A 27,330-nucleotide genomic window follows, 5' to 3' on the forward strand; every position below is an offset into this window, starting at 1 on the left:
ACAGAGAAGGTGTTGAAACAAGTTTATGTTAGAACACATGCAAAACTGGCCTTGGGGCAACTGGTTGACCACTTTGATCACAGGATGCTAGATTAGATGAGCTAGTGGTCTGATCCAGCAGGTATGTTCTTATGTTCTTTATGTATTTATTGAATAGGGAAAGATTAGGAAAGTTCCATTTCTACTTTCTGACAGCTCAGTGCCCCCCAGAGGAAGGCTCGGTGTGGTGAAATCCAAAGATGTCCTTAAAAAAATCCTGAGGTGGTTTGAGTGGTCAGATGCCAGATATTGCTATGATGAAAGAGGAGCATGTCACAGGCATGTGCAGAAATGGATTGAGATGGAGCAGCTTATCTCTGATTGTGTTTCTTTCTTGCTCAGATGGAGGACAGAGAGGGATGAGCACACATGAATTACTATACTTGTGCCCACTGTAAAGAGATAAAGGTACAGGGACCTCTGACTATTAAGTCCAGTAGTGGACGACTCTGGGGTTGCGGCGCTCATCTCGCTTTACTGGCCGAGGGAGCTGGCGTACAGCTTCCAGGTCATGTGGCCAGCATGACTAAGCCGCTTCTGGCGAACCAGAGCAGCACATGGAAATGCCGTTTACCTTCCCGCTGGAGCGGTACCTATTTATCTACTTGCACTTTGACATGTTTTCAGACTGCTAGGTTGGCAGGAGCTGGGACTGAACAATGGGAGCTCACCCCGTTGTAGGGATTCGAACCGCCAACCTTCTGATCGGCAAGCCCTAGGATCTGTGGTTTAGACCACAGCGCCACCCGCATCCCACTGTACGCAAGGTAAAATTCACATGTCTTGCCCTGTCCACTTTTGCTTCTGGCCATGCCTACCATTTGCAGGTAGCCCTGGCAGATAACCCAGGAGTCCACCCCTAGGATATACCAATTCTGCTTCCATTGAAGGGCGAAAGCTCTCTTTCCTCTGTGTGACAATGATCATACCACCTGGGTGCCTCCTCCTTTTAAAAAATTCATGGTCTGCGCAGTGACAAAAGAAATACCTTGTAGCATGCTTTAATATTTAACCAGGGTTCTGGAGAACTGTATTCTCTCCCTCTCCCCCTCTCTCTCATTCTGTTTCTGATACAGTTTTGGAGATATTCTGAATGCAAGAATCTCAAGCCACGCGGGAGAAGCACCTCACCACAATTACCCGACCATGGCGGATCGTGTAGGAAATTCTGGTAAGTTGCATGCCTGGTGTTGCTGTGGTTCCTCGGAGTTGTCTCCATACAGTAGATCCACTGAAAGTAACCTACATCATTTATTTGAATGGGTCTGCTCATTTCCACGCTGTCTGCTTCCAGGTCCATTTGCAAATAATACAGAAATGATTGCCAAAACTTGCACTATATTCCGCTATAGTTCGGAACCGGCTGCTGCATCCCGTGAAAGCTCAAATATAACGTGGAACTTAACAGTTTGGGGAACGTTAGGGAAATGGAATAAACTGCCACATGAATGCAGCCTTAGCTGTAGACAACCTTTCACTTTCTGTATTTAATAATAATAACAATATTATTATTTTTTAATCCCAGCCACTCTGGGTGGTTTACAGCAGGATTTAATCTTCTTTTAGGCCACAGCTCTCTCATCAGGCTCAGGTCAATGGGGATGTTTTCAAGATGGGAAGAAGTCAGCAACTTGACCCTTCAGCCACCTACCATTTTTCCCCAACCTAGAAAATGAACCCCTCTTAGGTCATTTGAAATTAACTCTCCCCCTACCCCACCACTCCCAGTCAAGTGTGAAAACCAGACACAAACTCAGCTAAGTGGAAGCAGTGACTTTGGGCAGGAATTGTAAGAAAATTGTCAAGTTAGCTCTGCCACTAAGTGCTCCCCATCCTGCATTCACATTCAAGGCAAAAACAGTTTTTGGAACATACCATTTGCCAAGAGAACATGTGGGTAATCTTTTTGTGTGTGGTTTTGTGTGTGTGTGTGTGTGTGTGTGTGTGTGTGTGTGTGTGTGTGTACAGTGTGTGTGTGTGTGTGTGTGTACAGTGTGTGTGTGTGTGTGTGTGTGCAGTGTGTGTGTGTAATACTTGATTGGCAACCTTATATAACAAATATAGAATACATCTTCTTTAACTAGACATGAGTATAAATCTTATAGACAAAACAACAACCATATACAGTACAAGTAATACACCATTTGTTAACAAACAATAAACTTAATTTTATATTTCTACTATCTCTTGTTTTCCTCTCTATTTATTAACCTAGATTAAAGACAAAAACAAAACATAATTGGACTTCCTATCATTTCCCAATGTGTATTTTCTTTCTGATGGTGAATATACCTAACATTATTAGCTTACCCTTTGTTTCCTTTCTAATACATTCTTAGAACAGTTCCTAACATTTGACTTATTTCATTTACATTTCATTAATCCAGGGTCAATCAAATGCTGCCATAGACTTCATACCACTGTTGTGATTTCATAAATATCTCTTATATTTTCCCCTTTTTTGCGCGAATGCTTGCCTTATGTTGCAGTCAATTGCACCATTTTTGCATATTCCTGTAACTTATTTTGCCAATCCATTATAGCTGGAGCATTTTCCCCTTTCCAGTTCATTGCTATCAATGTTCGGGCTGCTGCCATGGCATATAAAAATATTTCTCTTAAATTCTCAGAATGTCATTGCCTGTGATGCTTAGTAAAAATGCTCTGGCTTTTTTTTAGAAAGGTTAACCCCCCCAAAAAAAAGTTCAGCTCCTCATAAACAAGACACTAGAACTCTCTAATCTTTTTACATGTCCACCACATGTGGTACATGTCTCCATTACTTTCTCCACATCGCCAACAATTGTTTGCGAAGTTTTTGTACATTTTAGAGAGCTTTGATGGGGTAAGGTACCATCTATATTGCATCATTAGCATATTTTATTTGATGTTATAACATGCTGTGAACTTCATAGTTGTTTTCCAAAGATTTCCCCATCACTCAGTTTAATTTGGTTATCCTCTTCTCTCAATAATGAGTTATATGTTAGCCACCTTCCTCTCATATTTTTCTGCTTTACAGTCTTTGCTTCCAATGGAGAAATCCATCTGGGGATTTGGGGTTCCATTAATCTTCTATATTTCCCCCAAAGCCTAAACAAGGCATTTCTTACTATATGGTCGGTAAAGCCTTTGTGCACTTTAGCCTTATCATAATTTAGATATGCTTGCCAACCGAAATGGTTGCCATGCCCTTCTAGATCTAATATATCGTTATTTTTAAGCTGACACCAATCTCTTATCCAAGAAAAGCAGGCTGCTTCATAATATAGTTTTAGATCGGGCAGGCCAAATCTCCCTCTTTCTTTAAGATGTTGGTAATCTTTTTGAATTGTACACTGAGCTCACATATATGGATGGATATAACTGTTTGGCATGGTTTTTCTGTTTGTTTGCTTTTTATCTGAGGCATAGGTGCCAACTCCCTGGGGCCACGGGTGCCCGAGCACCCACAAAATTCCCCATGAAGGGGCCGGGTACCCACAAATTTCAATGCCAGGGCCATGCATGCTGCATGACATCCATGGCCCTCAGCACCCACAGTCGCGGGGCTAAACTGACACTCCTGATCTGAAGTGAAGTTTTCTACATTTCTGCTACAATTTGAGGGTTTTTATTTAAATTCTCATGAAAATTTGTCTCTGCAAATTTATCCTAATATACACCTTTTTGTATGCAGTCTTGATTAATTTTGGACATTTTCTGTGTGCTGTTTTAACTAAACTGCACACTTTCCTCTGGTGTATTTTTGTACAAATTGCTTGAAGAACAAAATTGCAAAATTCAGGGTAGTGCAAATTTCAAAGAATAATTGTGTCACGGTTTGTATATTGATTCATCAGAATTATTGGACCAGAGGTAGCATGTCCATTAGTGCTGAAGGGTCTGTTCTGTGTAGTACCAACATTAGATACAACCCATTATATGTGTATGTGGATCTGCACAGGAAGGCTGTCTTATACCAAATCAGACTATTGAATCCATGTAGCTCAGTATTGTCTACACCAGGCACCCCCAAACTCGGCCCTCCAGCTGTTTTGGGACTACAGTCATACCTCTGTTTGTGAACACCTCCGTTTGCGACTGCTTCGGTTTCCGACCACCGCGGACCTGGAAGTGTTTACATCCGGGTTCCGCAGCGCTCGAATGCGCAGAAGCGATCTGTGCAGCACGCGCATGCGCAGAAACGCTCTAGCGGTGCAGAAGCGTGCATTGGGGAGCGACCGGCTCTATGGAACAAATTGTGGTCGCAAACCAAGGTATGACTGTACAATTCCCATCATCCCTGACCACTGGTCCTGTTAGCTAGGGGTGATGGGAGTTGTAGTCCCAAAACATCTGGAGGGCTGAGTTTGGGGGTGCGATTCTGAATCCTATTGTTCTAGGATTCAGCTCAGTACATAACACTGGTCTACACTGGCTAGGCTTTCAGGCAGGGGGCATTTCCAGCCCTATCTGGAGATGGTGGGGGATTGAACCAGGTACCTTCTGCATGCAAAACAAGTTCTCTGCCACTGAGCTACCGCCCACAGACACAAATTGCTTCTCTGGCTGAAGTCCCAGGGCCTTTCATGCTCCCCCCCCCTCTGTCCCTGCTGGGACCAAGCGGTCTGAGGCAGTGTTTACCATCTCCTGGGAAACAGCTGAGCATGTGGTTGTCTGAGCTGCTCCTGCTTCCCCCCTCCCATGCCTTCCTGCTTATGGGAGCCATGTTCTACGGTGGAGACGTAGCCTGAAACAGGTATCCATTCTCTCCAATGAAAGCAGGAGGGGGGGCAGCAGGAACCCCCAACCAAGAATTCATGCAACCGCTTTTCTTACATGTGAGTCCCCACCCCTTCGGCAGACTCTTGCTTTCTCTGTTTTGATTTTTTTTCCCCCACTGCCATCAGCAAATGGGGAAGATGCCAGATAAATGGGAAGAGGATTCCCCCTCCCACTATAAAAACCCACACTTGCCCAGAGAATATGCGAGTCCCTGCTTGAAACCCCCCACCCCAAGACAGAAAATCAGGGGAGGTGCATGGGTGCCTTATTCTAGCATAATTTCATGGAACTGGGTGCTCTTCCTCATAAACAAAAGCAGGAGAGAGCTGTGCGTCCCTCTACCAATATTATCTTTAGATCTGTTGGCAACTGGGCCCCCAAAACTCTCCCATTTGTGGTAGAGGAATTGAATTTCTCCAAGGGAGGGACAAATTATCCAAAGATTCCTCAGAGCCAAAACTCCAGCAAGAGCACAGCTTATGTCTTCCTTTTTCATGTGGTGCAGTGGGTTGGAGTGCCTGGCTGCTAACCAGAAGGTTGATGGTTTGAGCCCACCCAGGGACGACTGTGGGCAGGATTCCTGCATTGCAGGGGGTTGGACTAGATGGCTCTTGGGGGTCCTTTCCAACTTTACAATCCTATGCTTCTAGGCAGTGCTTTTTTCTGGGGGGACGCAGGGGTACGCATACCCCTAAACGTTTTGTGAATCTAATGGAAGAAGAAACTTTTTTAAAAATTTCATTTTTTGTTTCTTCTCTAGCACGGTGAATCGTCAGTTCCGGTGCTACTCCCAATGGCAGCCTCATTCCCTGTCACGGTGTTTCCTGAGTCTCAGACAGAAGCGAGTGTTTAATGTGTGGGATAGGAGTTGGAATCTAGCACGGTGATTGGTCAGTTTCGTTGTTACCACCTCCGATGGTGGCTTCTAAATACATTTTTTAAAAGAAAAAAAAAAGGCACTTCTTCTAGGAACCTCCAGCCTGTGGATCAAATGTGACTCTCCAGACCTATCTGTGAGACTTTTCTGTGAACTGCCGTGAGACCTCTGGGTATAGGGTGGTATATAAATCCAAGAAATAATAATAATAATAATAATAATAATAATAATAATAATAATAATAATAATATCTGTCTGCTCCTTGGAATTCTCCTCAGGCCACACCCTTCACCAATCTTGCTTCACACCCTCTTTGAGTTTTTTTGCCTGGCTGGGATGTGTCCCTGGACTCTGATAATGCCTTTTGCTTGCTGGGATGGAGGCTGGAGACAGGTGAGAGAGTGTGTTGTAGAAAACAGCCAGTAGTGCTCTTCTTATGACCCCTTATGACCCCTTCAAGTGTATTTTGATGGATTGCTGCCATGTAAACAAGGTAAGTCTTGACATTTTTCTATTTGTTTTTTTAAAAAAACATATATATTTTAAAAACAGGCTTGGAAGTGGAGTAAACATGGTTGCCGATAACAGAGAGGGCACCATGTCCTCTAAGGACCAGGCGCATCTGCTCTGTGATGAGGCGGAACAACAATTGGCTGCAGGTGACCCTTCACTCGCCACTGCCTTCTTCACGGCTGCATTCAGCTGCAGCGTCCCGACAGCTGTCGAAAAAGTGGCTTCCCTGGGAGAAGAGTCACACACCAAAGTGACGGCCACGTTATCAAAGTGGTGTCGGGATGGCGGCCCCATACCAAAGATTCAGTATGGTGGCCTGAACTACGCGTTGCTCAGCATCGAAATGGCAGCCGTTTTTCTCTCGACCCTCAACCCCAACAACACGGCCGCCTCTCTCTGCAAGATGGAGGCCCTGCTCAAACTGGGCCACTACGAGGAAGTGCTGCGGCGATGCGACTCTCTGCTGGACGCCCAGCCTTGTGTAGAGCTGGCCCTCACCAGGGCGTTGGCCCAGGTGCTGTCGCGGACCCACTTCCAAAATGGCGTCACAGGTTATCTGCGTGCTTTTGCGGAACGCCGGGATGAGACGGTGAAGTTTGTGCGCGGTCGGCAAAGGGACCACCTGCAGCAGATAATCCAGGCGTTTTCTGACTTCGTCTCACTTCAGGAGAAGACTCGCTGCGGCAAAGGGGGCTTGGAAAACTGGCAGAGCGGCTGCTACAACTTCCTGCTTGCCATTTCACCAGAAGACATCCACACCTTCCAGGCCCAGGCAGCCCGCCTCTTGGAGAAGCACAAATGCCAGGAAGGCGTCTCTGTCTGCAGCAAGGCAGCCAGTGGTGCATTCTGGGACGAAAGAGCGCCTGGACTCCTCATGGGCAGGGCTGCTTCATACTTCTCTCAGGGCGGGAGGGTGGCAGAGATGATGCAGGACATGACAGCTGCCTTTGAGGCAAACCCCGGCCTGGCAGCAAGGCACTTTGAGGCACTTTTCACCACTGAGGATGCTGAGAGGGTAGAAAAGCATGCCAGAGCAACCCTGGATCTGGAGTTTGCTGCTTACAGAGAAGTTGTGCGTGCCAGACCCGAGGTCCGGAGCGACAGCGGCAAGGAGCTTCTCTCCCCAGTGATCCGAACTCTTCGCTTCCTCATTCAGATTTCGCCAGGCGCCAGGCGCGAACTAAATGTCCGCTTGGCAGACTGCTCCCTCTTGGAGGGCAGCGTCCAGGGTGCCTTGGAAATCTGCAACCACCTTCTGGATTCTGAGCAGGAGACCTATTACAACACCCTCCTTGCCCTCCGGGGGTTCTGCCACCTCCATGACAAACGTTGTGCAGAAGCCCTGCAGGATTTCCAGAAGATCATAGAGTACAGCTCCCCACACCCCAGCAGTTGCATCAAGGCTCTCTGTGGCCGTGGCTTAATCCGAGCTTGGGGCAGTAGTCCTTACCTGACCGCCCTGGATTATATCACTGCCTGTAGGTTTAGATTTGAGGAGACCAGCTTTGTCATCAAGTCCTACATACCGTGGAACCAAAGGGGCTTCCTGTTGATCGTTCTACAAGAGGAAGCAAGGAAGATACTGGAAAGGAACCGGGACCCCAGGGGCAGCACAGCTCCCCATCAGAACAAACCAAGAGGGCTAGATGGATTCCAAGTGAAAGAAGGGTAAGCAAATCTCACTGGGCCAATGATTTAAAAGACAGGTGAGTTGATATTGCAGTGCAGGGCTGGGGAACCTCTGCCCTGTGGGCCAAATTAGACCCAGCAGGCCTCCCCAATTGGAAACGGATGCCGTTTCTGCTATACCACACTCACCCAGACGTCCATCAGGCATCATTATACCTATAGGGCAGGTAAAGATGTGGCACAGCCTGGTAAGGTGTTTCAGGCACCTTTCAGCAGATTGATGGCACCTGCAATGTCCTGTGTTGGAGGGGGGAAGCTTTTTGGCCCATCGGGTCAAATCTTTATCTCCCCACCCGCCCACAGGCCGACTTTGACAGGTGGATGGGGCCAACGACCTCTCTTGGGCACTTCCCCATTGCACGTGTGAAGCTCTCCCTCACTTTTTTTTTAATTAAAAAAGATATTTTATTTTGACAAAGTAATAACCACAATTAATAAGAATAAAAATGTGCACCCCACTACCAAGACCATTCCATTGTAACTATCCAACCTCTCAAAATTTCAACCCCTCTTGCGATGGTTTTACACCTTTCCATTTTAACAGTACAAATTCTACAAACACCCTCCATATTTCCTCAAGATCATTTCACCTGCATATTCGCCGTCTTACCTTAATGGCACTTGTTAATTTATCATTAATAGCTATATCCCACACCTGTTTATACCATTCTTCCATTTTATATTCTGTTTTCCCCTTCCACTTCCTAGCTATAATAATTCGTGCAGCTCTCAATAAATTTGTGAGCAAGTCCTTCATAGCCTGTGAACCTTCCACCCCATCGTAAATTGATAATAATGCTACCTCTGGACCTTCGGTCAGCTTTAACCCAGTGATTTCTGTTATCTCCTTAAACACCCTTTGCCCGAAAAATTGTACATATTTACACCCCCACCACATGTGAACATAATTCCCTGTTTCCTGGCATCCCCTCCAACATAACACTGAATATTCCTTGTTCTCCTTGACTTTTAAGTCTCTCCTTGTGCTGAGCTTTGCACACCCTGCAGAGACCTAAATAACACTGTCCATCTTTCCTGGGCCACCCTCAGGGCTACTGTAGACATATTGTTTGGATACTAGAAAGACCTAATCAGGCCCAGCTCTAGGGCTAGTCTCGGTGGCGCGGAGCACCAGGGCGCCAGGCCGGCAGGAGGGCGCTGCACGGCAAAGCCGCGCGGAAGCCATACTGCACACTGCGCCCGCCCACTAGGGCGGGGCGCCGGAGCTATCTCCGCGCCAGGGCGTCAGGGTGCCCGACCTGCTTGAGACGGCCCTGGACCTAATATACAAGTGTTAGAGAACAAGAGAGATAATCTGTGGGAACACACCTTCTTCCCCCCTCTTTTTTCAGTGATGCATCTGGAGCTCACCAGCTGGCTTCTCTCCTGTTGGACCTGGATGCTTCAGATGAGACATCTCAGCTCCTCAGTGCTGATGCTCTGTACCAAATGGATCGAGTAGATGAAGCTCACAAGGTCCTATTGGTGGCTCTCTCCAAAACCTCCCAGAGATCTGCCTTCTTGGCCAGGCTGGCTCTGCTTCAGTTGAAAAAAGGCTTTCTATACGATTGCAACCAGGTAAGAGCAGCGGGATGGGGAAGGCATGCCAAAAGAAGGCAAAATCATCACTAAGGAAGCAACAAGGTAAAATGATAAAGGGTAACAAAGTGAAATGAATTTTTCAATCACTATATATATATATATATATATATATATATATATATATATATATATAGACAGAAAACCTAATGACTTTGATACCCATAGATATGTTAACAACATTTATTACATGAAAATGGGATTGAATCTTGGAGTAAAACAAAAACAAAAACACACACATGAAAGAGACAAATGTCCAGAAAACAAAAGGCAGTGGGCAATCTTTCATGGGAGGTTTTTAAACAGATGCTGGATGGTTACAAGTTAGGGATTCTTTAGCTTTGATTATCAGGGGTTGTACTAGATGACACTTAGGATTCCTTCCAATTCTATGATTCTATGAGAATACCAATATAAAATAAAAACTCTATAATACAACAGCTGAAATAGATAAACATGCAAACTGAACATATGTCAAAATAATATATCCACAATGTGTCAACAGCCATGGAATAATCTAGGTGAAAAAGAAAGCCTCTATGCTGTGTATGATATGTTCTTGTAGTTCTTCAGTCATATTCTTTAGATAATGCTGAAATGCCACCATAATATGTTCTTGGTCAGGTTTTCCAGCCCAGCCCACAGCTGCTTCTTACTCTAGAAAGAGAGACACATTCACTGTCTGAGTGACTGTACTCCAAACAATGCTGCACTATAATAACTAGCTTTTAGCACACAACCATTGCATGGTAGCTGAAATAACCCACAATGGTAGTTCTGCTCTGCATAGGCCCATTGAAGTTAATGAGTGTGACCAACTTAGCCCCATTCATTTCAATGGGTCTACTCTGTGCAGGACTCAGCTGAATACAACCCAGTGCATTTATGCTATCAGTTAAGACCTAAACTATATGAACAGCTCATCACATGGGAGAGTGGGGAAGAGAATCTGCATTGCATTCAGTGGGTCCCTGTTCAGTCCCTGACTTTGCCATTTAAAAGGGTTAAGTAGCAGGCAAGGAAAAAGTCTTCAGCCTGAGACCTTGGAGAGGGGCTGCCAGTCGGAGCAGACCAGAAGTAGCCAGTGTGATACCCTACAGATGCGATGAACTCCAATTCCCCATTCCTCCTGTGTCCTAAATCCCCATTCTGAAATCCAGATGTGCGGTGAACCATTGGCAGGGCTGGAATTTTTGCAGGGATCATCCACAAAGTGCTTGTAGGCATAGTAAGCATTTTTATTTTTAAAATAAATCAAAAATCAAACGCACGTCCTTTGGCCATGAATTAAGATTGTCGACTTTTGGAAAGCTAATTCAGAACAACCTATAACTTAACAGCAGAGGGCACTCTTATCTTTGCTTACGACTCGCAGAAACTCACAGCGTCTGCATAGGAACCGATTTTAGCTGCTTTTTGTAGAGATGCTCCAAGACACATAGCCCCGGCTTACATGCAAGGGCATGGCTGTCTTGGCTTTGGAGAGCTAACAAAAACATCTTAATCCTGTGCTATTTTAATGCATCACAACTCTGAAAAAAAGATCCTGTAATCTGTAAGGAATTTGCTTGATTGGATCTGCTACTTCCAGGCATGTTGGGAAAGGGAAAGGAGTTAGATAGGACAATGAAATCTCTGCCCCCAGCTGCTGGAAATCTTACTCTATCTACCCCACTTCCCAGAAACTATCTGCATGCGTCCGATTTGCTCTTTCCAAAACAATACCTGAATTGAAACACAGCTATCCTTTGGAATTTTCACTTCTCCACATTTTGCAACGCCTTTCTCCAATCCAAAAATGTGTACATTGGGGGAAAGTGTTAATAATAAATGTAGTGCATCTAAATATGTGATGTTGGGGAAAATTGCTTGCAATTTGTATGTTAGGAGTTGTATGTTAGGAGAAATTTGCACTGAAACACTGACAAATTTCAACGGATTTTTTTTAAAAAAAATTGCAAACATGAACATGTGGAGAACCGAACCTAAGACAAGAGGCAAGGGAATGAGAAATGTCCAAAACCTAAAATGGACAGATCCACCCATCTGCCTGGGTTTCTTTAGTTGTGATTGCTGCACTATAGATGGCCCTTGGGGTTCCCTTCTGACTCAACAGTTCTATGATTCATCCCTAAATCCTGGTGTTGATTCCTTTTTTCTCCGTGTTTCCTTTACTGAAGCTGCTCAAGAAAATGACCCAAACTGGGGAGACCTCCTGCCTCCTGACGGTCATGAAGATTTTAAAAGAGGAAGATCGAGCATTGATGCAAAGCCACTGTCACTCCAGGGCCATGACGATCCTAAAGAACAAGCAAGGGGGGTGTTACATCAAAGAAGCCATCCTCTACCTCTCCTTTGCCATCACCGCAGCAGGTGAGACACCACACTGTAGCCAACTTTGTGCAAAACCAGGCACACAGGTCAATACTAATGTGCAAAACCTGTCCCTCCTCCTTTATTTCTACAGGGTTTTTTTATTATTCCCCACGCCCTTGAATATATATATAGGGAATGGACTACTGCAATGCACTCTTTGTGGGGCTTCCCTTGAAGACGGCAAGGGAACTTCAATGGCTTCCAGATCACAGCAGCCACATTACTGGCTGGGGTTGCATTCAGATCTCATATATGTCAGTTTGCATTTCTTAGTACAGAAAGTATTGATCTGATTGGGTAGAGATCTGATTAATTCAAGAGGGTTCTGGAAGCTTCTCTGTGTGAAAGAAGCAAGCAGAAGGTTACTGATCTTTGAGTTATTCCTTCAGAGAAGCTGAGTTCAGCTGGTTTAAACTGGTTCTGTTATCTCTTTCTGTCAAGGTCATGCTGACTATAATAGTGAGGCTAGTAGGAGCCTGGGTTTCATTCTCTCTCTCTCTCTTTTCCTTTTGGTGTAGTGTTCCATATATAGTGTTAAGGTTTAGTCTTATTATAAGTAAACTATCGTAAGTTTAAAGTTAAGTCTGCTGCAACTGGATTTTTTATGGACAGTGCCAATCCTGAATGTTTTGGATTTGTGACTATTGCATGACCAGGCAGCGACAGCCCCAGCCCCCAGGGATCAGAAGGAAGGAATAAAGACTCTGACAACGTTATATGGAATTAAAATTGGGCCACAACTTTATTACACTTCCAAATATAGGAAGACCTTGGCTTAGGCCTTGGGTGTGTATCCCTCCCAGCTCCCCAGGCGGTGGGAACTGGGGCTCATCAGGGTAAATGGGATATGGGGGTGCTCTGCGAGATGCAAGTGTAGCAGGCAGCCAAGCCCATATCCCCGCATGCAGGGTAGTTCACTGACAACCTTTCAGTGTATAGCTAGTGACACCCATATATATAGAACCCCTTTAAGAGGGGGACCCTGGAATCACCGCCGCAGGGGGGTGAGTCACCACTTCAAACACACAAACCCATATTGGGAAGAAAAGCTAAAAGATTCCACCCAAGGCCATAACCATCAAAGTTGTGATGAATTGCTATGGGGAAGACAAAACCTACAAATGCAGGAAAATTTCCTCCCGGTCCTTCAACAGCAACCAGTCAAAGACCGCAGCAGCGCCCGCTAAACAGGAAGAAAAAGTTAACTTGCAAACAAGAAACATTAAACAAAGCAAGAAACTTGATTACTGAGGCTGGGGGTGAACCTCCAAAAATTAACACTGAAAGGCAAAGCCAGCCCCTGTTTGCCAGTAAGCTCCCTGGGAAATCCACTCCACTTCCGGGTGGGGCGGAGTTGCAGTGGACCACGTGACCACCCACTCGCCTCCGGGGGTGGGGACGTTATTTCATGCCACCCGGGCGGATTCCGGCCACATCATCCATCTGCCGGCCAATCGGCTGGTTGGGGGTGTGGCCAGGGCCAGTTTAAACCAAGATGCAAGCTGAAAGACTCAATGCCTAAGCCAATACCGCTCACATTCTGTAACCAATAAAGTTGTGGCCTAAATTTGCCCAATAACGTTAACCTTATATTATGTGTCCTAGTGTTTTTATTCCTCTTTGAGGGGGTGGTTGCAGGGTCTCGACACGCAACTGTGGCACCATGTGTGATCCTGCAAAGGGCACCCACCATGTAAAGCAGGCATCCCCAAACTGGCCTACAACTCCCATGATCCCCAGCTAACAGGACCAGTGGTTGGGGAAGATGGGAATTGTAGTCCAAAACATCTGGAGGGCCGAAGTTTGGGGATGCCTGATATGAGTGCTCATTATGCACATTTGCCTTCAGCTCTGCTGGATGAAATACCTCTGGTCTATTTGGGGGTGGGGATCCTGCAACGTGTTTAAGTTGTTACTCTGCTAACTATACATTGGAATCTACTCAGGAGCAATATTGTGTAGAATTTAAAATGTCAATGTAACACCTCCTCCCCCCCCCATTTTAAAACAGTTGCAATTGTTGATTCTTTCTGGGCCCAGTTTAAGGTGCTCACGTTAGTGCTTAAAGCCCTAAATGACTTGGGCCCCAAATATCTGAAAGATCTTCCCACTATCTTTGCATATTTGAAAAGTCTGCCTGTTATTTCTCTAGATCCCAGGTTCAAGAATTGGTTGTTTTCTGGGCCCTGGGCATACGGCATGAGTTCCTGCAAAGGAATAAAGCTCCATCTTGTTCAGGGAGACAAAAGGCACCCCTGTCTACCCGAATTGCTTGCAGCTATAGCATATCACGGAAGATACTTGTTGTACCTCGCAGGGGGGATTGCTGAGGCAATACGTCTTTTCAAACTGGGTCGTGTGATAGTCAGTTGACAGTCACTGAGAAGCAGCCAAGAGCCCAGTGGAGGAATCAATGGGTGCATAGCTGCCAAGTCTCCCGTATTCCCCGGGAAACCCCCGTTTTCCAGCTGTTCCCAGCTGAAAAAATGGAATTTTTTGTTTTTTCACGGTTTATTCTGGCGCGACTGCCATTTTGGAACTGGGCAGAGCATGCTCAGAAGCGACTTTTGATGCTGCGTTGCCCAGTTCCAAAATGGCTGCAGCGCGACTTCTGGTATGGTGGCCATTTTGGAACAGGGCAGTAGCTTCTGAGCATGCTCCGCCCAGTTCCAAAATGGCGGCAGCGCTACGTCCGGTCTGCTACTTCTGGTCCAGTCCCTTATTTCCTCAGGCCGGAACTTGGCAGCTATGAATGGGTGTTAGGTCTAGTTTCTACCAAACTGGTGAACCTGTGCCTGGGCTACATCACTTCAAGATTAAGTTGGGACTCAGCAGAGCTAGGGCACCTCCAATCATCATCATCATCATCATCATCATCATCATCATTCTGTCCAGGCAGCAGTTAAAGCCTTGGGACTAGGACCTAGGAGACCAGGGTTACAAATCCCCACTCAGCCAAGAAACTCACTGGGTGACCTTGGGCCAGCCACTGCTTCTCTCAGCCTCATCTCCCTCACAGGGTTGTTGTGAAGATATAATGGAGAAAGGGAGAGAACCCATGCACACCACCCTGAACTGCTTGGAGGAATGATGGGACCAAAATGCAAAATTAATAACAATAACGGGGGGGGGGGACACCTATTAAATACTAATCTTAGATAGATCCTAACAAGAACTAATCAGAATTAATTAGGATGATAGAAAAGCTTCTATCTCAGATTAGGCATGTAAGGATCTGTCAAATTCACTTCTCCAATCACTATTTTCCCCAATCTTAAATTCAGTTCTACACATTTAACAGCAAATTGCAAAATAAAAATAAAAAATACCTACGATCCTCATGAAAATTCATAAGCATTTTAGTGCAAATTTCTCCTAATGTGCAGCATTTTGACTGATGTAACATTTGTGCAAGCAATTTTCGCTAATGTTTCATTTTCATGCATTCTTTCTGTTTTGCTCCAGGAGGTTATGCTGTCGATTCGCTTCTTAGCCGGGCCCGCTGTTATGGGCATCTTGGACTGAAGAAAACGGCCATATTTGATTTCAATGCCATCCTAAAAGAAGACCCCACAAATGCCCAGGCACTGAGTGGGAAAGGATTTGTTCATCTAGCTCTGAACCAGAAAAAGGTAAGAACGGGGTTTTATTTTTCTATTTACTTACTTCCTTACTAAACAAGACTTTGAGCCAGAGGAAGAATCATAGCTCACTTGGTTAGAGCATGGTGCTGATATTGCAAGGTTTGCAAGTTAGACCTCCGCATATTCCTGTAGAGGGTTGGATTAGATGATCTTCATCTGAAGTTAAGGGGAAGTGGGTGGACCAAGGAGTGTAAATCAGCATTCAAGGACATAGTCCAGCCAGGCAAAAAACATTCAAGGAGGGTGCAGAAGAAGGCTAGTGAGGGACATGGCTCAGAGGGGTGTGTGCCTAGGGAAAGTATGAAGGGCAAAACAGAGAGGCAACAAGGGCTGTATTTGGTCCATGGGCCTGAGTTTCCCCCCACCCTGGCCTAGTGGATACAAGGACAGTCCAAGACAAACCATAGGATCATAGAACTGTAGAGTTGGAAGGGACCCCAAGGGTCATCAAGTCCTATTGCTGCCTGTGGCAAAGGACAAGACAATGCTCTCAGTCAGAGTCTGGGAGTCAGCTGGGCTGGTAGAGCCGACAGATCTCTGCCCTCCAAAAGGACCCCAACCTCCATTGCCCAATTATCCCAATTGGGGGTGCCAACTCTGATTTCTTTTGGGGGGAGAGGGGGAGTTGTGCAGGGCTGCTCTAACCACTGCACCACTCGCTGGCTCTCAGGTCATGCCAGGATAATGATGTGAAGAAAGAGGAGGGGGAGAATGAGAGGCCTGAGGGACAGCAAGAGAGAGAAGATCTGACTGAGCTATAAATGCTTTTCCTTTTTCTCACTGCTAAATCCCGCAAAGGCCTGGAAGGGGACAAAAAAGGATATTTTGATAAAGGTTAAACAGGATTAACATTTTGAAGAGGGGAAAAAAACCACTTCTCCCCCCCCCCTTTCAACCATTAAATGCAAACTGTGTCTGTATCTGTAGCCCCCAAGTGGCCCGTCTTAATGGGGAAGGCTGTGATGGCTAGCTTATCTGCCTTCCAAGATAGCAGGCGCATGACAGTGAAGAGGCTTTAATTTTCCCTGTCGCATGCATCTCGCATGCATCTTTAATACCTCGGGATTGAAAAGAAAGCCCTTTGTTTACCAAACTAATAGAAAAGGCAGATAATTAAATGTCATTTTGGCTTTGAGCAAGGCAGGCGGGCAGGGGGACGCATAGAAATTAGCTCACAATACTTTTGCTCCGGCTAATTAAACTCTTTTAGCGCCTCCTTTGATTATGAAGGGCACACGGGAGAGTCTTATAACACCTGGTAAGGGGCAGACATCTTGCCAGGCAGAGTAGGGGCAGAAGCCAATCTAGGGGAGAGCGACTGGTTTGTGCGCACTGTGCGCTGAGCCAAGAGGGTGTCGCAGGGGGTGCCGCAACAATGACTTAGGACGGAAGGCAGGGGTGACTCGGAGCGAGTTGCTGCCTCTCAGCCTGACGTGCCTCACAGAGTTGTTGTATGCCCTTGAGCTCCTTGGAGGAAAAGGTGGGATATAAATGCAAATAATGCTGTTGTTGATCATGATAACCAGGGCTTCCCCCCCCCCCCACCAGAGTGTGCTGGAGCACAGTTCCAGCACCTTTTCCCGGAGCCTCCAAACAACAACTCACGGTGCTGAGCCCTGGCATGAACTGACTCCCGAACCAATGACTCTTCTCTTCTTCCTTCCCCCTCACACACACAACCAACACTGACACGACTGTGCTATTGTACCTCCCCACAGGCTGCCGAGCCATCCCTTCTTCCTCCTCACTCTGGCTGCTCTAGCAGGAAGCAGTGGGGAAGCCCATGGCGCTGGAGGAAGGAAGCGAGGAGAGAGAGGGGAGGGGAGGGGAAGCCAGGCTGTGGTGTGAGCGGATCACTGCAAGGAGGAGGAGGAAGAAGAAGAAGAGGCAACCTCCCCATTATCCTGGCCCAGGTCCCCAGAGATGACCACAAGCCTGTGGATAGGAGACAACTGATAATAATGACAACAAATGATGTGCAAACAATTAGCAGGCTTTAAAAAAAACTACTCTTGTTTTATCCACATAGGAGGCTGTGCACAATTTAACCTCGGCCCTAAGAGCCAACCCAGCCATAGCAGTTTCAGAAATTCTTTCATTAAAGGAGGAGGCCCAGATGTTGATCCATCAGTGGCTGTATGACCACTGCAGGGCTAGGCTGTCAGAGTTCATTGCTACCAGAGAGCCGCCCATTGGAGAGACACTGAAGGACCTCGCTGTAGCTGGGGCATTGCTTGTGAAAATAAAGAGCAAGGACACAGAGAGTCACATCCTTTATGTGGACCTTTTAGCCGCGGATGGTAAGAGATCTTTCAAATATCTTGGAGTACCATCTCATTATTTGGCATTACTGTCACCCACTGTTTCTTAGCAACAAATGGAACCTGGTTAGTCTTGCCAAGGTGTGATGATTATCAGCTCATGGTATGGCAGAAGCCCCAGTGTTGCAGAATGCACTCCCTGCTGAAACATGGAAGAGGCCCCATCAGCATTGGCATTCTGCCGGCTTTTGATAATGCAGCTGTTAACCCAGGTGTTCCCTTGATCTCTTCACCTGAGTCTCCTGTTTGAACTGCTGTGTCATTATTGTGCATTTTAATTGTGGGTGTTTAGGTTGTAATGTTTCTGCAGCTTGTTGTTATACTTTGTAAATAGCTTAGAAGTCTATTCTGACATTAAGCAGAATGATGGTGATGATCTAGGGTTGCCATATTTCAAAAAGTAAAAACCAGGAAGGACACCCCAAATGTTTTAACAAAAACGCAAAACAATTGTGATTTTTCGATTGACTTGCCTACGATCCAGGACAAAGTGCACAGCTTGAAATGTGGGCACACATTTCAATTTACTATGTTCAGAGTATGTTTCATGTGCATGTCTCGTGTCAGTCACCTTTACAACAGTTTTGTAAGGTAGGCTGATGACAATATTCCCATGGAGCCCTTCAGAGATCCATTGGGCAGGGAGCTGCCATTTACTACATCAACAGAAGTATAGTGACCAGATGACCAGAGGAAAGTAATAGCACCACTCTAATCTGCTTTGGTTGTACAAAACTGTCCATATTAGGAGAAAGTCATGCTAAGATTCTGATGAATTTTCATGAGAATGTCATCTTCTTCCTTTTAAGTTCAAACTGATGTGGAAATCTAAGAGGAAAAATGAGAAACTGAGAGAAGCAAGAACTGTATTAGCCTATCCCGGTAACCAGTTTATTGATGTTCATTGGCAGGGAGAGACAATGAGGCTCTGGTGCACCTCCAGGGAGAGTTTGGTCACTCTGCACCCAGTGATTCCATCAATGCTCGCTTTGGAATGCTCCAGGCCAAGAAGAGCCACATGAATGTCGCAGCCCATATTTTGGCCAGTTTGGCCACAAATGACTACAAAGACATAGGGTACCTGATGAGCTTCCTGGACACCAAGCAACGGCAAAGCCTTGCTCAGGTAAAGCTGCCTGCTTGGTGCAAATGAGGTCTGTTTTTCAGCTGAAGTTATCCCCGCTTCTCCACCAGTGAACATACCAACTCGTCTAGTTGAACACTATCACATTGGGAGATACGTTGGAGGAACAAGAGAGCAGTTAAACAGATAGATCTGAGATGGAGAGCCTGTGGCCTTCCAGGTGTTGTTGGGCTGCAGCTCCCATCATCCTTGACCATTGTCCAAGCTGGCTGGGGCTGATGGGACTTGGAGTTCCTATCATGCATGGAGGACCACAAGTTCCTTATCTCCAGATGTTGCTGGACTCCAATTCCCATCGTGTCTGACTCTGTTCCTACATTCTGTGTTCCTCAGTAGAGTTGATGGGAGTTGGAGCCCAGAAACACCTGGAGGGTCACAGATCCACAATCTCTTCTACGATGCAAGCTGGAGAACCTGTGGACCTCAATATAGTGCTGGACTGCAGTTCCCATCATCCTTGACCATGGCTTCCCAGCTGTTTTGGACTACAACTCCCATCATCCCTAGCTAGCAGAATCAGTGGTCAGGGATGACAGGCATTGTAGTCCAAAAACAGATGGAGACCCAAGTTTGGGAAACGCTGTCCTTGACCATTGCCCAGAGCAGCTGGGGCCAATGGAAAAGTCCCAACCAAAATATAGAGCGGCCACAGATTCCTCATCACCATATTTTTGGACTACAACTTCTATCATGTCTGTTCCTACGTTCTGTATTCACCATGCTGTTCACCATGCTGGCTGGGGTAGAAGGGAGTTGAGACCTCATCTGCATTCATTCATTCTCTCACTCACTCACTCACTCACTCACTCACTCACTCTGCTCAGGATTGCACCAATATCAGTTTGGAGGTGAAAGAGAGATCCTGCATCCTGGTTCTCCCAGATGATACCTGTTCAGGTTACCCAGGATGTTGGCTTTGTCCCCCTGATCCTGTTCTCTCCAATTGCAAGTGACACCCATCTTTTTTCAAAAACAAACAAGCTGTTTGTGGATTCTTTGGATCAGGCTGGCCTGAACAAACACAAAACAGCTCCTCCCTTAAAAAACAACAACAACCACACACACACACACACCACCCTGTGTTGTGTGCTGATACGCTTAATAAATAAAGGGCCTGGAGAGGACTGTTTTGTATGCACCCCTCGCAAGCCAGCAGGAGGGTGTTAAGTAAGCAAGTATTAATTTATCAATCCCTGCGGCAAAGAGCCTCTCTACTCTAAATCAGGCAGGCAGTTGGAGGGGGCATATCTCTTCTGGGAGAAAGAAGCTGGGAGATTTTAAGAACTAATTGCCAATCACCGACTTAATGTGGGAGTTAAAAGGACGACCAAGAACATTACTCCAGGGGGGCAAAGTGACTCCTTACTTAGAAGCGAAATGTTTCTTAGCTACATGCATTTAGCTGCCTTTTCCCTAAGAGGTTTCCATTTGTAGCAAACTAGATATGCAAGCCTTCGCCGTCCCAAGGTGTTAGGCAGCAACCCTAGCCTATTCCAAATAAGCCACTTTTTGCTTGTTCCAAATAAACAAATGCACCGGGGGGAGGGGGCACACAAATGAGGGACACTTCCAAATTGACATGCGTAAGTGGACTTGTATATATTCATAGAATCATAGAATTGTAGAGATGGAAGGGACCCTGAGGATCTTCTAGTCCAACCCCCTGCAATACAGAAAAATGCAGTTGTCCCATACATTCCTTCCATTTTGAGATACATCAGCAGCTTCAGCATCAGTTACACTCAGGGCAATGCTCCCTTCTTGGGGGCCACATGCCAGTGGTGGGTGGGGCCGGAGAAAAACATGGGAGGAGCAAGGAATGATTTTTTTAAAAAAACTTTTGGGACAGTAGGCGAGTTTCTAAACACACCCACCCACCCTTCTCTGTCCTCCTCCAAGGCAGGCAGGCAGCCTTCTCAGAATTCAAGGACACATTCCAGTTGGGCAAGAACACTCAAGGAGGATTCAAAGCAGGGTTGGTGAGACGAGTGGCTCAGAGACATGTATGGATTTGAGAGAGTCCATGACAGTAAATTCAGGGACACCCCAAGATATTTTCTTGCCTGATGTCAGATATTGGCTGGACGAAGTGGAGTGGTGGCAGGCACCAGCCGGAAACCCAAGGGAAACTCCGGAGGAGGAAGGCTCGAAGCCTGGAGATTGGTGATAAGACACTGAGGAAAGGTCAAAAGGAGAAGATTGGGAGGAGAGGCTGGGCGCTGAAGGGGCAACAGGGGTTAGTGAGCAGTAGGAAACTGTGACAGGGAGCAGTTCAGACTCTGAGGCTGCAGCAGAGGAGGGGGGGGGGTCAAGAGATGGCTGAGAATCCCTCTCCTGCTGTGACAAGCTCCCCCTCCACCCTGGTCTGCAAGAACACACAGAATAATGAGGAGAGCAGAAAAGAGGCCAGAGGTGGGCAGATGCAGTTTGAGACTACTTGGGAAACAGCTGGGATAGGAGGAGCCTTAGAAAGGGTGGAAGGGAGGGACCTTCAGTCCTGGAAACGGTTCCATAGGGGCAAGACCTACTGGGAAGTGTTAACTTCACTGACATGGCACTCTGCCTCTTTTGTGGTGACCTGATCTGACTCCAGCCCTGACACTTGTGCAGAAGTCTATTTTACTGGCAAGCCCTGCACACCTCTGTCCACCAACAGCTGCCCTGTTTTGTCTAGTGGTGGTGCCAACCCTGATTCTCCCAGGTCACACAGGACTGTTCTAAGCACTGTCTCTCTCAATGACTCTCAGGTCATGCCAGGAGGCATGAGCCAGGCTCAAAGACACATTCCAGCCAGGCAAAAACTATTGGGGAAGGAAGGGGTGAAGCGCAGCGAGTGAGGAGGTGTGCCCTGGGGAGCAGAGAGAGAGGACCGGAGGGGCGCCTTCAGTTTTCAGGCCTGCAGTTCCCCACCCCTGGTCTGGGACATTATGGGAAATTTGAACAGTGGGTCTGTTTCCCAGTCCCAGCCGTTGCCCCATGGAAAAACGTGTGAGACCTTCAACCCCAGAGCCCCCTGCCTTGATCCCCTACAGTCATCAATAAGCAACCAAAAACAAAAAAAATCAGTATAACTATACAAGTTTTTTTGGCATCCCTCCAGTTGCCCTGATATTTTGGGAGCTAAATTAGGCTGCCGTGTGCATTAGCAGTAATTTTAATAGAAGCAATTTTCTTTCCAGCTCGCATTGCCAGCTGTAAGATGTGAGATGCGATAAAGGAACTTACTGGCAGATGGTTTAAACGTGAAGCATTTCCCTGGCCTTGGTCAAAGTCTTCAGCGATAGCTCTTTTCAAAATTCAGAGTTGCTGTTCCAGTGCGGAATGAAAAGAATGAGGCAGGTGGGTTTGTTTAGTCTGGAAAAGAGAAGACTGAGAGGTGAGATAATAGCTGTCTTCAAATATCTGAACGGCTGCCACATGGAAGATGGAGCAATCTTGTGTTCTCCTTGCTCCGGAGGGGAGGACCTGAACCTGTGGATTCAAAGGACATGAAAGGAGATTCCATCTAAACATTAGGAAGAACTTTCTGACGGTAAGAGCTGTTCGACAGAGGAATAGAATCCCTCTGAAGGTGGTGGACTCCTTCATTGGAGGTTTGTTTTTAACAGATGTTGGATGGCCACCTGTAAGGGACTCCTTAGCTGTGATTCCTGCATCAGGGTCCTTTCCAACTCTACAGTTCTATGATTCTATTAATATAGCCAGTGATATAGTCACTTTAACCACAATGCCACACTCCTTCAAGAACACAAGGCATGGATGAGCTCCTTTTGGTAAAGAGTAGAATAAAGTTGTAGTAAACAAGGATTGTCAACTGAACTAAGCACCCCCTTTCTTTTTTTACTCAGAGGAGACCCACTGAAATTAATAGATCTAATCTAAGTCGTGTCCATTAATTTCAAAGGGCCCGTTATTTACTTCAGGATGGATGCATTAATTCAGAGTAGACCCATTGGAATTAATGGTCTTAAGCCAGAGGCAGAGCCAAACCATTCTAGTTGCATCCCCATCCTTCTCCCTGCTGAGTTCTACTGAGACAGAGAAGGAAGAGGATGGGCAATGCCACCCACTAGACTGGTTGTAACTAAAAAGGACCAGCTGAGGGAAGATTCAGGATGGTGGGACAGTGCCCTATTTGCCCTGATAAAGCAGCCCTCTGCACAACTTACTGATGGCATTGTTTATTACTTAAACATTTGCTGTGCAGCAGTGTGGTGAAAGCGCTGTTTTCGTTTATGAGCACTAAAGGAGCAGTAATGAGAAATCCATTAGAGCCACAGTGCCCTAATGAAGGTCTCCTGATTGCCCTTCATGAATTGAAATGGAAGGAAAGTGCCAACTCCTAGGGGCTGTGGGGGCTTCGGCCCCCATAATAAAATATTTGAGATACTTTTTCTCCATGTGATGTTATCTGGGTTATCAATATTCTTCCTTGTTCATCTTTAAATAGTTTTTGGGGGGTCCAACTCTGGCTTTATAGACATTACAACACCTCTTTTTTTAGTTAAATCAGAGGTTGCAAAGTCCTTTCCCAGACTTTGATTTATAAAATTCTTCTATTTTTCTTTGCAATGTGTGTTTCTTGGAGGCATATCACATCCAAATTTAGCTTCTTTGCAACATGTTCAATTGTATTCCTTTTAGTCTTATTATTCAGTCTGTTTACATTCCAAGTTAGAATTTTCAAATCCCTCTTGTTCCATATTTATTTCTCTTTCACCTCCATCTCTGTTGTACCTTCCTCTTCCTGTCCAGCTTCCAGTCCCCTGTCTGGAATCCTAGAGATGTCCAACACTCAGTGGTAGAGCATCTGTCTTGCATGGAGAAGGTCTGTGTTCAGTCCCCAGCATCTACAAATAGAGCTGAAAAAATCCATCTGAAACCCCGGAGTCAGTCTAGACCAGTGTTTCCCAAGCTTGGGTCCCCAGATGTATTTGGACTACAACTCACATCATCCCTAGCTAGCAGGACCAGTGGTCAGGGATGATGGTAATTGTAGTCCCCAAATAACCGGAGACCCAAATTTGGGAAACACTGGTCTAGACATTACAGAGTTAGATGGACCAATGTTCTCACATGATAGAAGACAACTTCTTGTGTTTCTATGGCTCTACAATGAGTCTTAAGGATGATGAGAGTTGTTAGGAGACTCTCTACCGCCCCCCCCAAGAACTACAATTCCCAGAGCTCCCTGACAAGAAGGCTTGTCTGTCAAACCACTCTGGGAATTGTAGCTGCGGGCAAAAAATAGGGGTCTTCTAGCAACTCTCAACATGTGTTGAGTGTTAAAGTGGTATGATACTGCTTTTAAATGCATAGTGCAGTTGTGGTCTTAGTATGGTGCAACTGGATTTTCTGTACTGTATCTTTTGCATGTTGTGATTGATCAGCTACAATGTGATCCTTCCTCCATTTCCTCAGAATATTACTTGGAGCTTCTAGTTTGCACTGTGAGAGCAGGATGTTAGATCAGATGCGCCTTTGGCCAGATCCAGTAGGCACTTATTATTTTAGCTTCACCCACTTCATGGACAGCTTAATTCATCAGCCCCAGGATTCCTAAAAGGACATCCAAAACTGGTGAGAAGGAGGGGGGAAACAACCAAATGACTGCTTTAATCGGCACTGGTACATGGTGACCTTCCCACCCACCACCCCTGGCAGAAATGTCGCTACGGCTACTTAAACCCCTTCTTGCATAACTCACAAGTGTTTGGCGTGGAAAATCCAGATTGGTTTCAAACTGACACTTCAGGCTGAGTTCTGTGTTCCCAATGAGATAGAGCATATTATCTGAGAGCAACAGTGGTGTCATGCAAGCAACTTTGAAAGCATACGGTCCTCGTTTATTTATTTTTCTTCAAATGAAAGCATCATGAGTTACTGGATCCTAAGGATGCTATCTTAGGTCAAGACAAACCATTGGTTCATCTGGCTCAGTATTGTCTACCCCGACTATCAGTGCCTCTCCAAGGTTTCAGATAGGGGGCGTTCCCAGTCCCACTTGAAAATGCCAGGGACTGATCCTGAGGCAACATCCATGCATAACAGACAGGGGGAATTCCCAGCGTTATCCAGAAATTCAAGACTTTAAAATTATAGAATCATAGAATTGTAGAATGGGAATGGATGTCCAAGTCATTCTATACCAACCCCACGCAATGCAGGATTCACAGTGAAAGAATCCCTGACAGGTGGCCATCCAACCTCTGGTTACAAACTTCCAATGAAGAAAAGTCCACCATCTTCCAAGTGAGTCCATCACTATCAAACAGCTCCTACTGTGAGAAAGTTCTTCCTAATGGTTAGTCACAGTCTCCTTCCTTGCCATTTGAATCCATGGGTTCCGCTCCTACCCTCTGAAGCAGCAGAGTACAAACTTGCTCCATCCTCCATGTGACAGCCCTTTGTATATTTGGAGATGGTTCTCATATCACAGTCTCCAGCCTAAACATACCCAAACCCTTCATAACCAACTTCTCGGGACTTTCAGCATGCAAAGCAAATACTCCACTGCTGAGCTACAGCTCTTTAGTCAGACGTACTTCTGAGAGAAGAACCTACTTTAGGACTGGGGGTAACCAATATTCTTCCTGTCTCTAGGTTGCTTCCAAAGAAGGAAATGCACTGGTGAAAGAGCAATTCTACACAAAGGCTGTTGGCTACTACTCACTGGCCGTCTTGGCAAGTAATGGCAATCCGCGATACCTCCGCCAACGTGCTGCTTGCCTAGCCCACCTGAAGGACTACAATAAGGCTTTGACGGACATGGACAAGGTGATCTCCAACCATGGGAAGAACAGCCTGAAGACTCAGATTGAGGACTACTGCTTGCAGGGACATCTGCTCTTGTCCACCTCAGAGGAGGAACTGGCAGTCAAGCAGTACATCCAAGCTCTTCAGCTGGGACAGTCTTTGGCTCTGACCATCATTGCTGCCAATCACGATGGGGATGCACTGTCCAAAGCATTCCTGCAAAGTGCTCAGTCCTCCTTTGCAGCAAGGCGTTATGAAGAATCCTGGAAGAATGCAGAGTATGGCCTGATGATCAACCAGAACAACACTGAGCTTAAGAGACTTAAAATAAGACTTAAACGGGAGGCTTCTGGATGCAGAGTACAATAATTTATTCAGTTTGGGTCACAGGGGGCTTTCTCATGACCTGCATTTTTAAATCAACCATCTCGATTTGCATTTCCCGAAGTAACATATTTACTAGAACCTAGGTGGTGCTGTGGGTTAAACCACTGAGCCTAGGGCTTGCTGATCAGAAGGTCAGCGATTCGAATCCCTGTGACGGGGTGAGCTCCCATTGCTCTGTCCCAGCTCCTGCTAACCTAGCAGTTCGAAAGCACGTCAAAATGCAAGTAGATAAATAGGAACCGCTACAGCGGGAAGGTAAACGGCGTTTCCGTGTGCTGCTCTGGTTCGCCAGAAGCGGCTTTGTCATGCTGGCCACATGACCTGGAAGCTATACGCCGGCTCCCTCGGCCAATAATGCGAGATGAGCGCACAACCACAGAGTCAGTCACGACTGGACCTAATGGTCAGGGGTCCCTTTACCTTTACCTTTAGTTACTCTTCAGTTTTTGCACATCACCCAATGTTGTGATACTATAGTTCACCCAAAATGTACCAGACTGCATATTTTAGAGTCAGGACATACAAAAGTGTGTATTTTATGAAACTGTGTGTTGAAAATCAATGCAATTTTTGGCGCCTTAAAAAAAAACCAATAATAATTGTAGAGTAGTGCAGAAATCGACTTAGGAATGAGCACGTTCAAAGCTGGCACAGATAGACAAATGAATGGATCCATCCTTCCTTATTATCCAGTGTTTTATAAACCTAGACAAGGACACACTTTCTTCTTTCTTTTCTCTTTCTTTTGCTTGTAAAGACCAGAGAACATATATGGAGATGCCTCCTATTGTACAGCATCCTGTTTCTTGAATGCCCTCCATATAACAAAATCATTCTGTCCAAGTTGTGATTTTTTTAAAATAAAAAAAAATCAAACGAATATTTGAAAGGCAAGAAGAAGGTATGGTTTTTCAACCAGCTAGTGAACACAGTATTTTTTAGAATTATTTACAGCTGCTGTTCCTATACATGTTTATTGGGGAGTAAGACTGATCTAACTCAATGGGGCTTACTTTTGAGCAATAGGATCAGTTGACATCATTATTTATCATCCTTGCTTTTCTCAGCCAAGGATTTTTGCTGGTCCCAGTTCATAGAAGATCTTCTCATAGATAAAGCTGCTCCATACGACCTTGCGGGTGGCAGGAGGGTGGGCATTTAGCAAAATGTAGAATCTCAGTGAAATGGTCTCTCCAATTTCTCTGCCTGCACATAGAG

The 27,330-nt window shown here is 45.9% G+C and overlaps 1 protein-coding gene across 4 annotated transcripts; it reads left to right on the top strand.

Annotated features, from left to right (window-relative positions):
• The first annotated feature begins 4,710 nt into the window (after positions 1 to 4,710).
• Positions 4,711 to 26,974, top strand: TTC34 (tetratricopeptide repeat domain 34). 4 transcript variants are annotated; one of them, XM_060276174.1, is made up of 10 exons: positions 4,711 to 4,862; positions 5,567 to 5,696; positions 5,962 to 6,076; positions 6,236 to 7,864; positions 9,238 to 9,463; positions 11,665 to 11,857; positions 15,326 to 15,492; positions 17,534 to 17,804; positions 18,737 to 18,951; positions 25,573 to 26,974. In XM_060276174.1, the coding sequence occupies exons 3-10, from the start codon at positions 6,060 to 6,062 to the stop codon at positions 26,092 to 26,094; spliced, it is 3,240 nt and encodes a 1,079-aa protein (XP_060132157.1). In that variant the 5' UTR covers positions 4,711 to 4,862; positions 5,567 to 5,696; positions 5,962 to 6,059; the 3' UTR covers positions 26,095 to 26,974. The 4 variants fall into 4 exon arrangements, with proteins under 4 accessions (XP_060132157.1, XP_060132158.1, XP_060132159.1 ...); XM_060276175.1 differs by lacking the exon at positions 5,567 to 5,696; XM_060276176.1 differs by lacking the exon at positions 25,573 to 26,974 and adding an exon at positions 22,149 to 22,781 and having other exon boundaries at positions 5,567 to 6,076.
• Positions 26,975 to 27,330: the final 356 nt, after the last annotated feature.

Source organism: Zootoca vivipara, chromosome 6, assembly GCF_963506605.1.
Source record: "Zootoca vivipara chromosome 6, rZooViv1.1, whole genome shotgun sequence".
Classification (NCBI taxonomy): domain Eukaryota; kingdom Metazoa; phylum Chordata; class Lepidosauria; order Squamata; family Lacertidae; genus Zootoca; species Zootoca vivipara.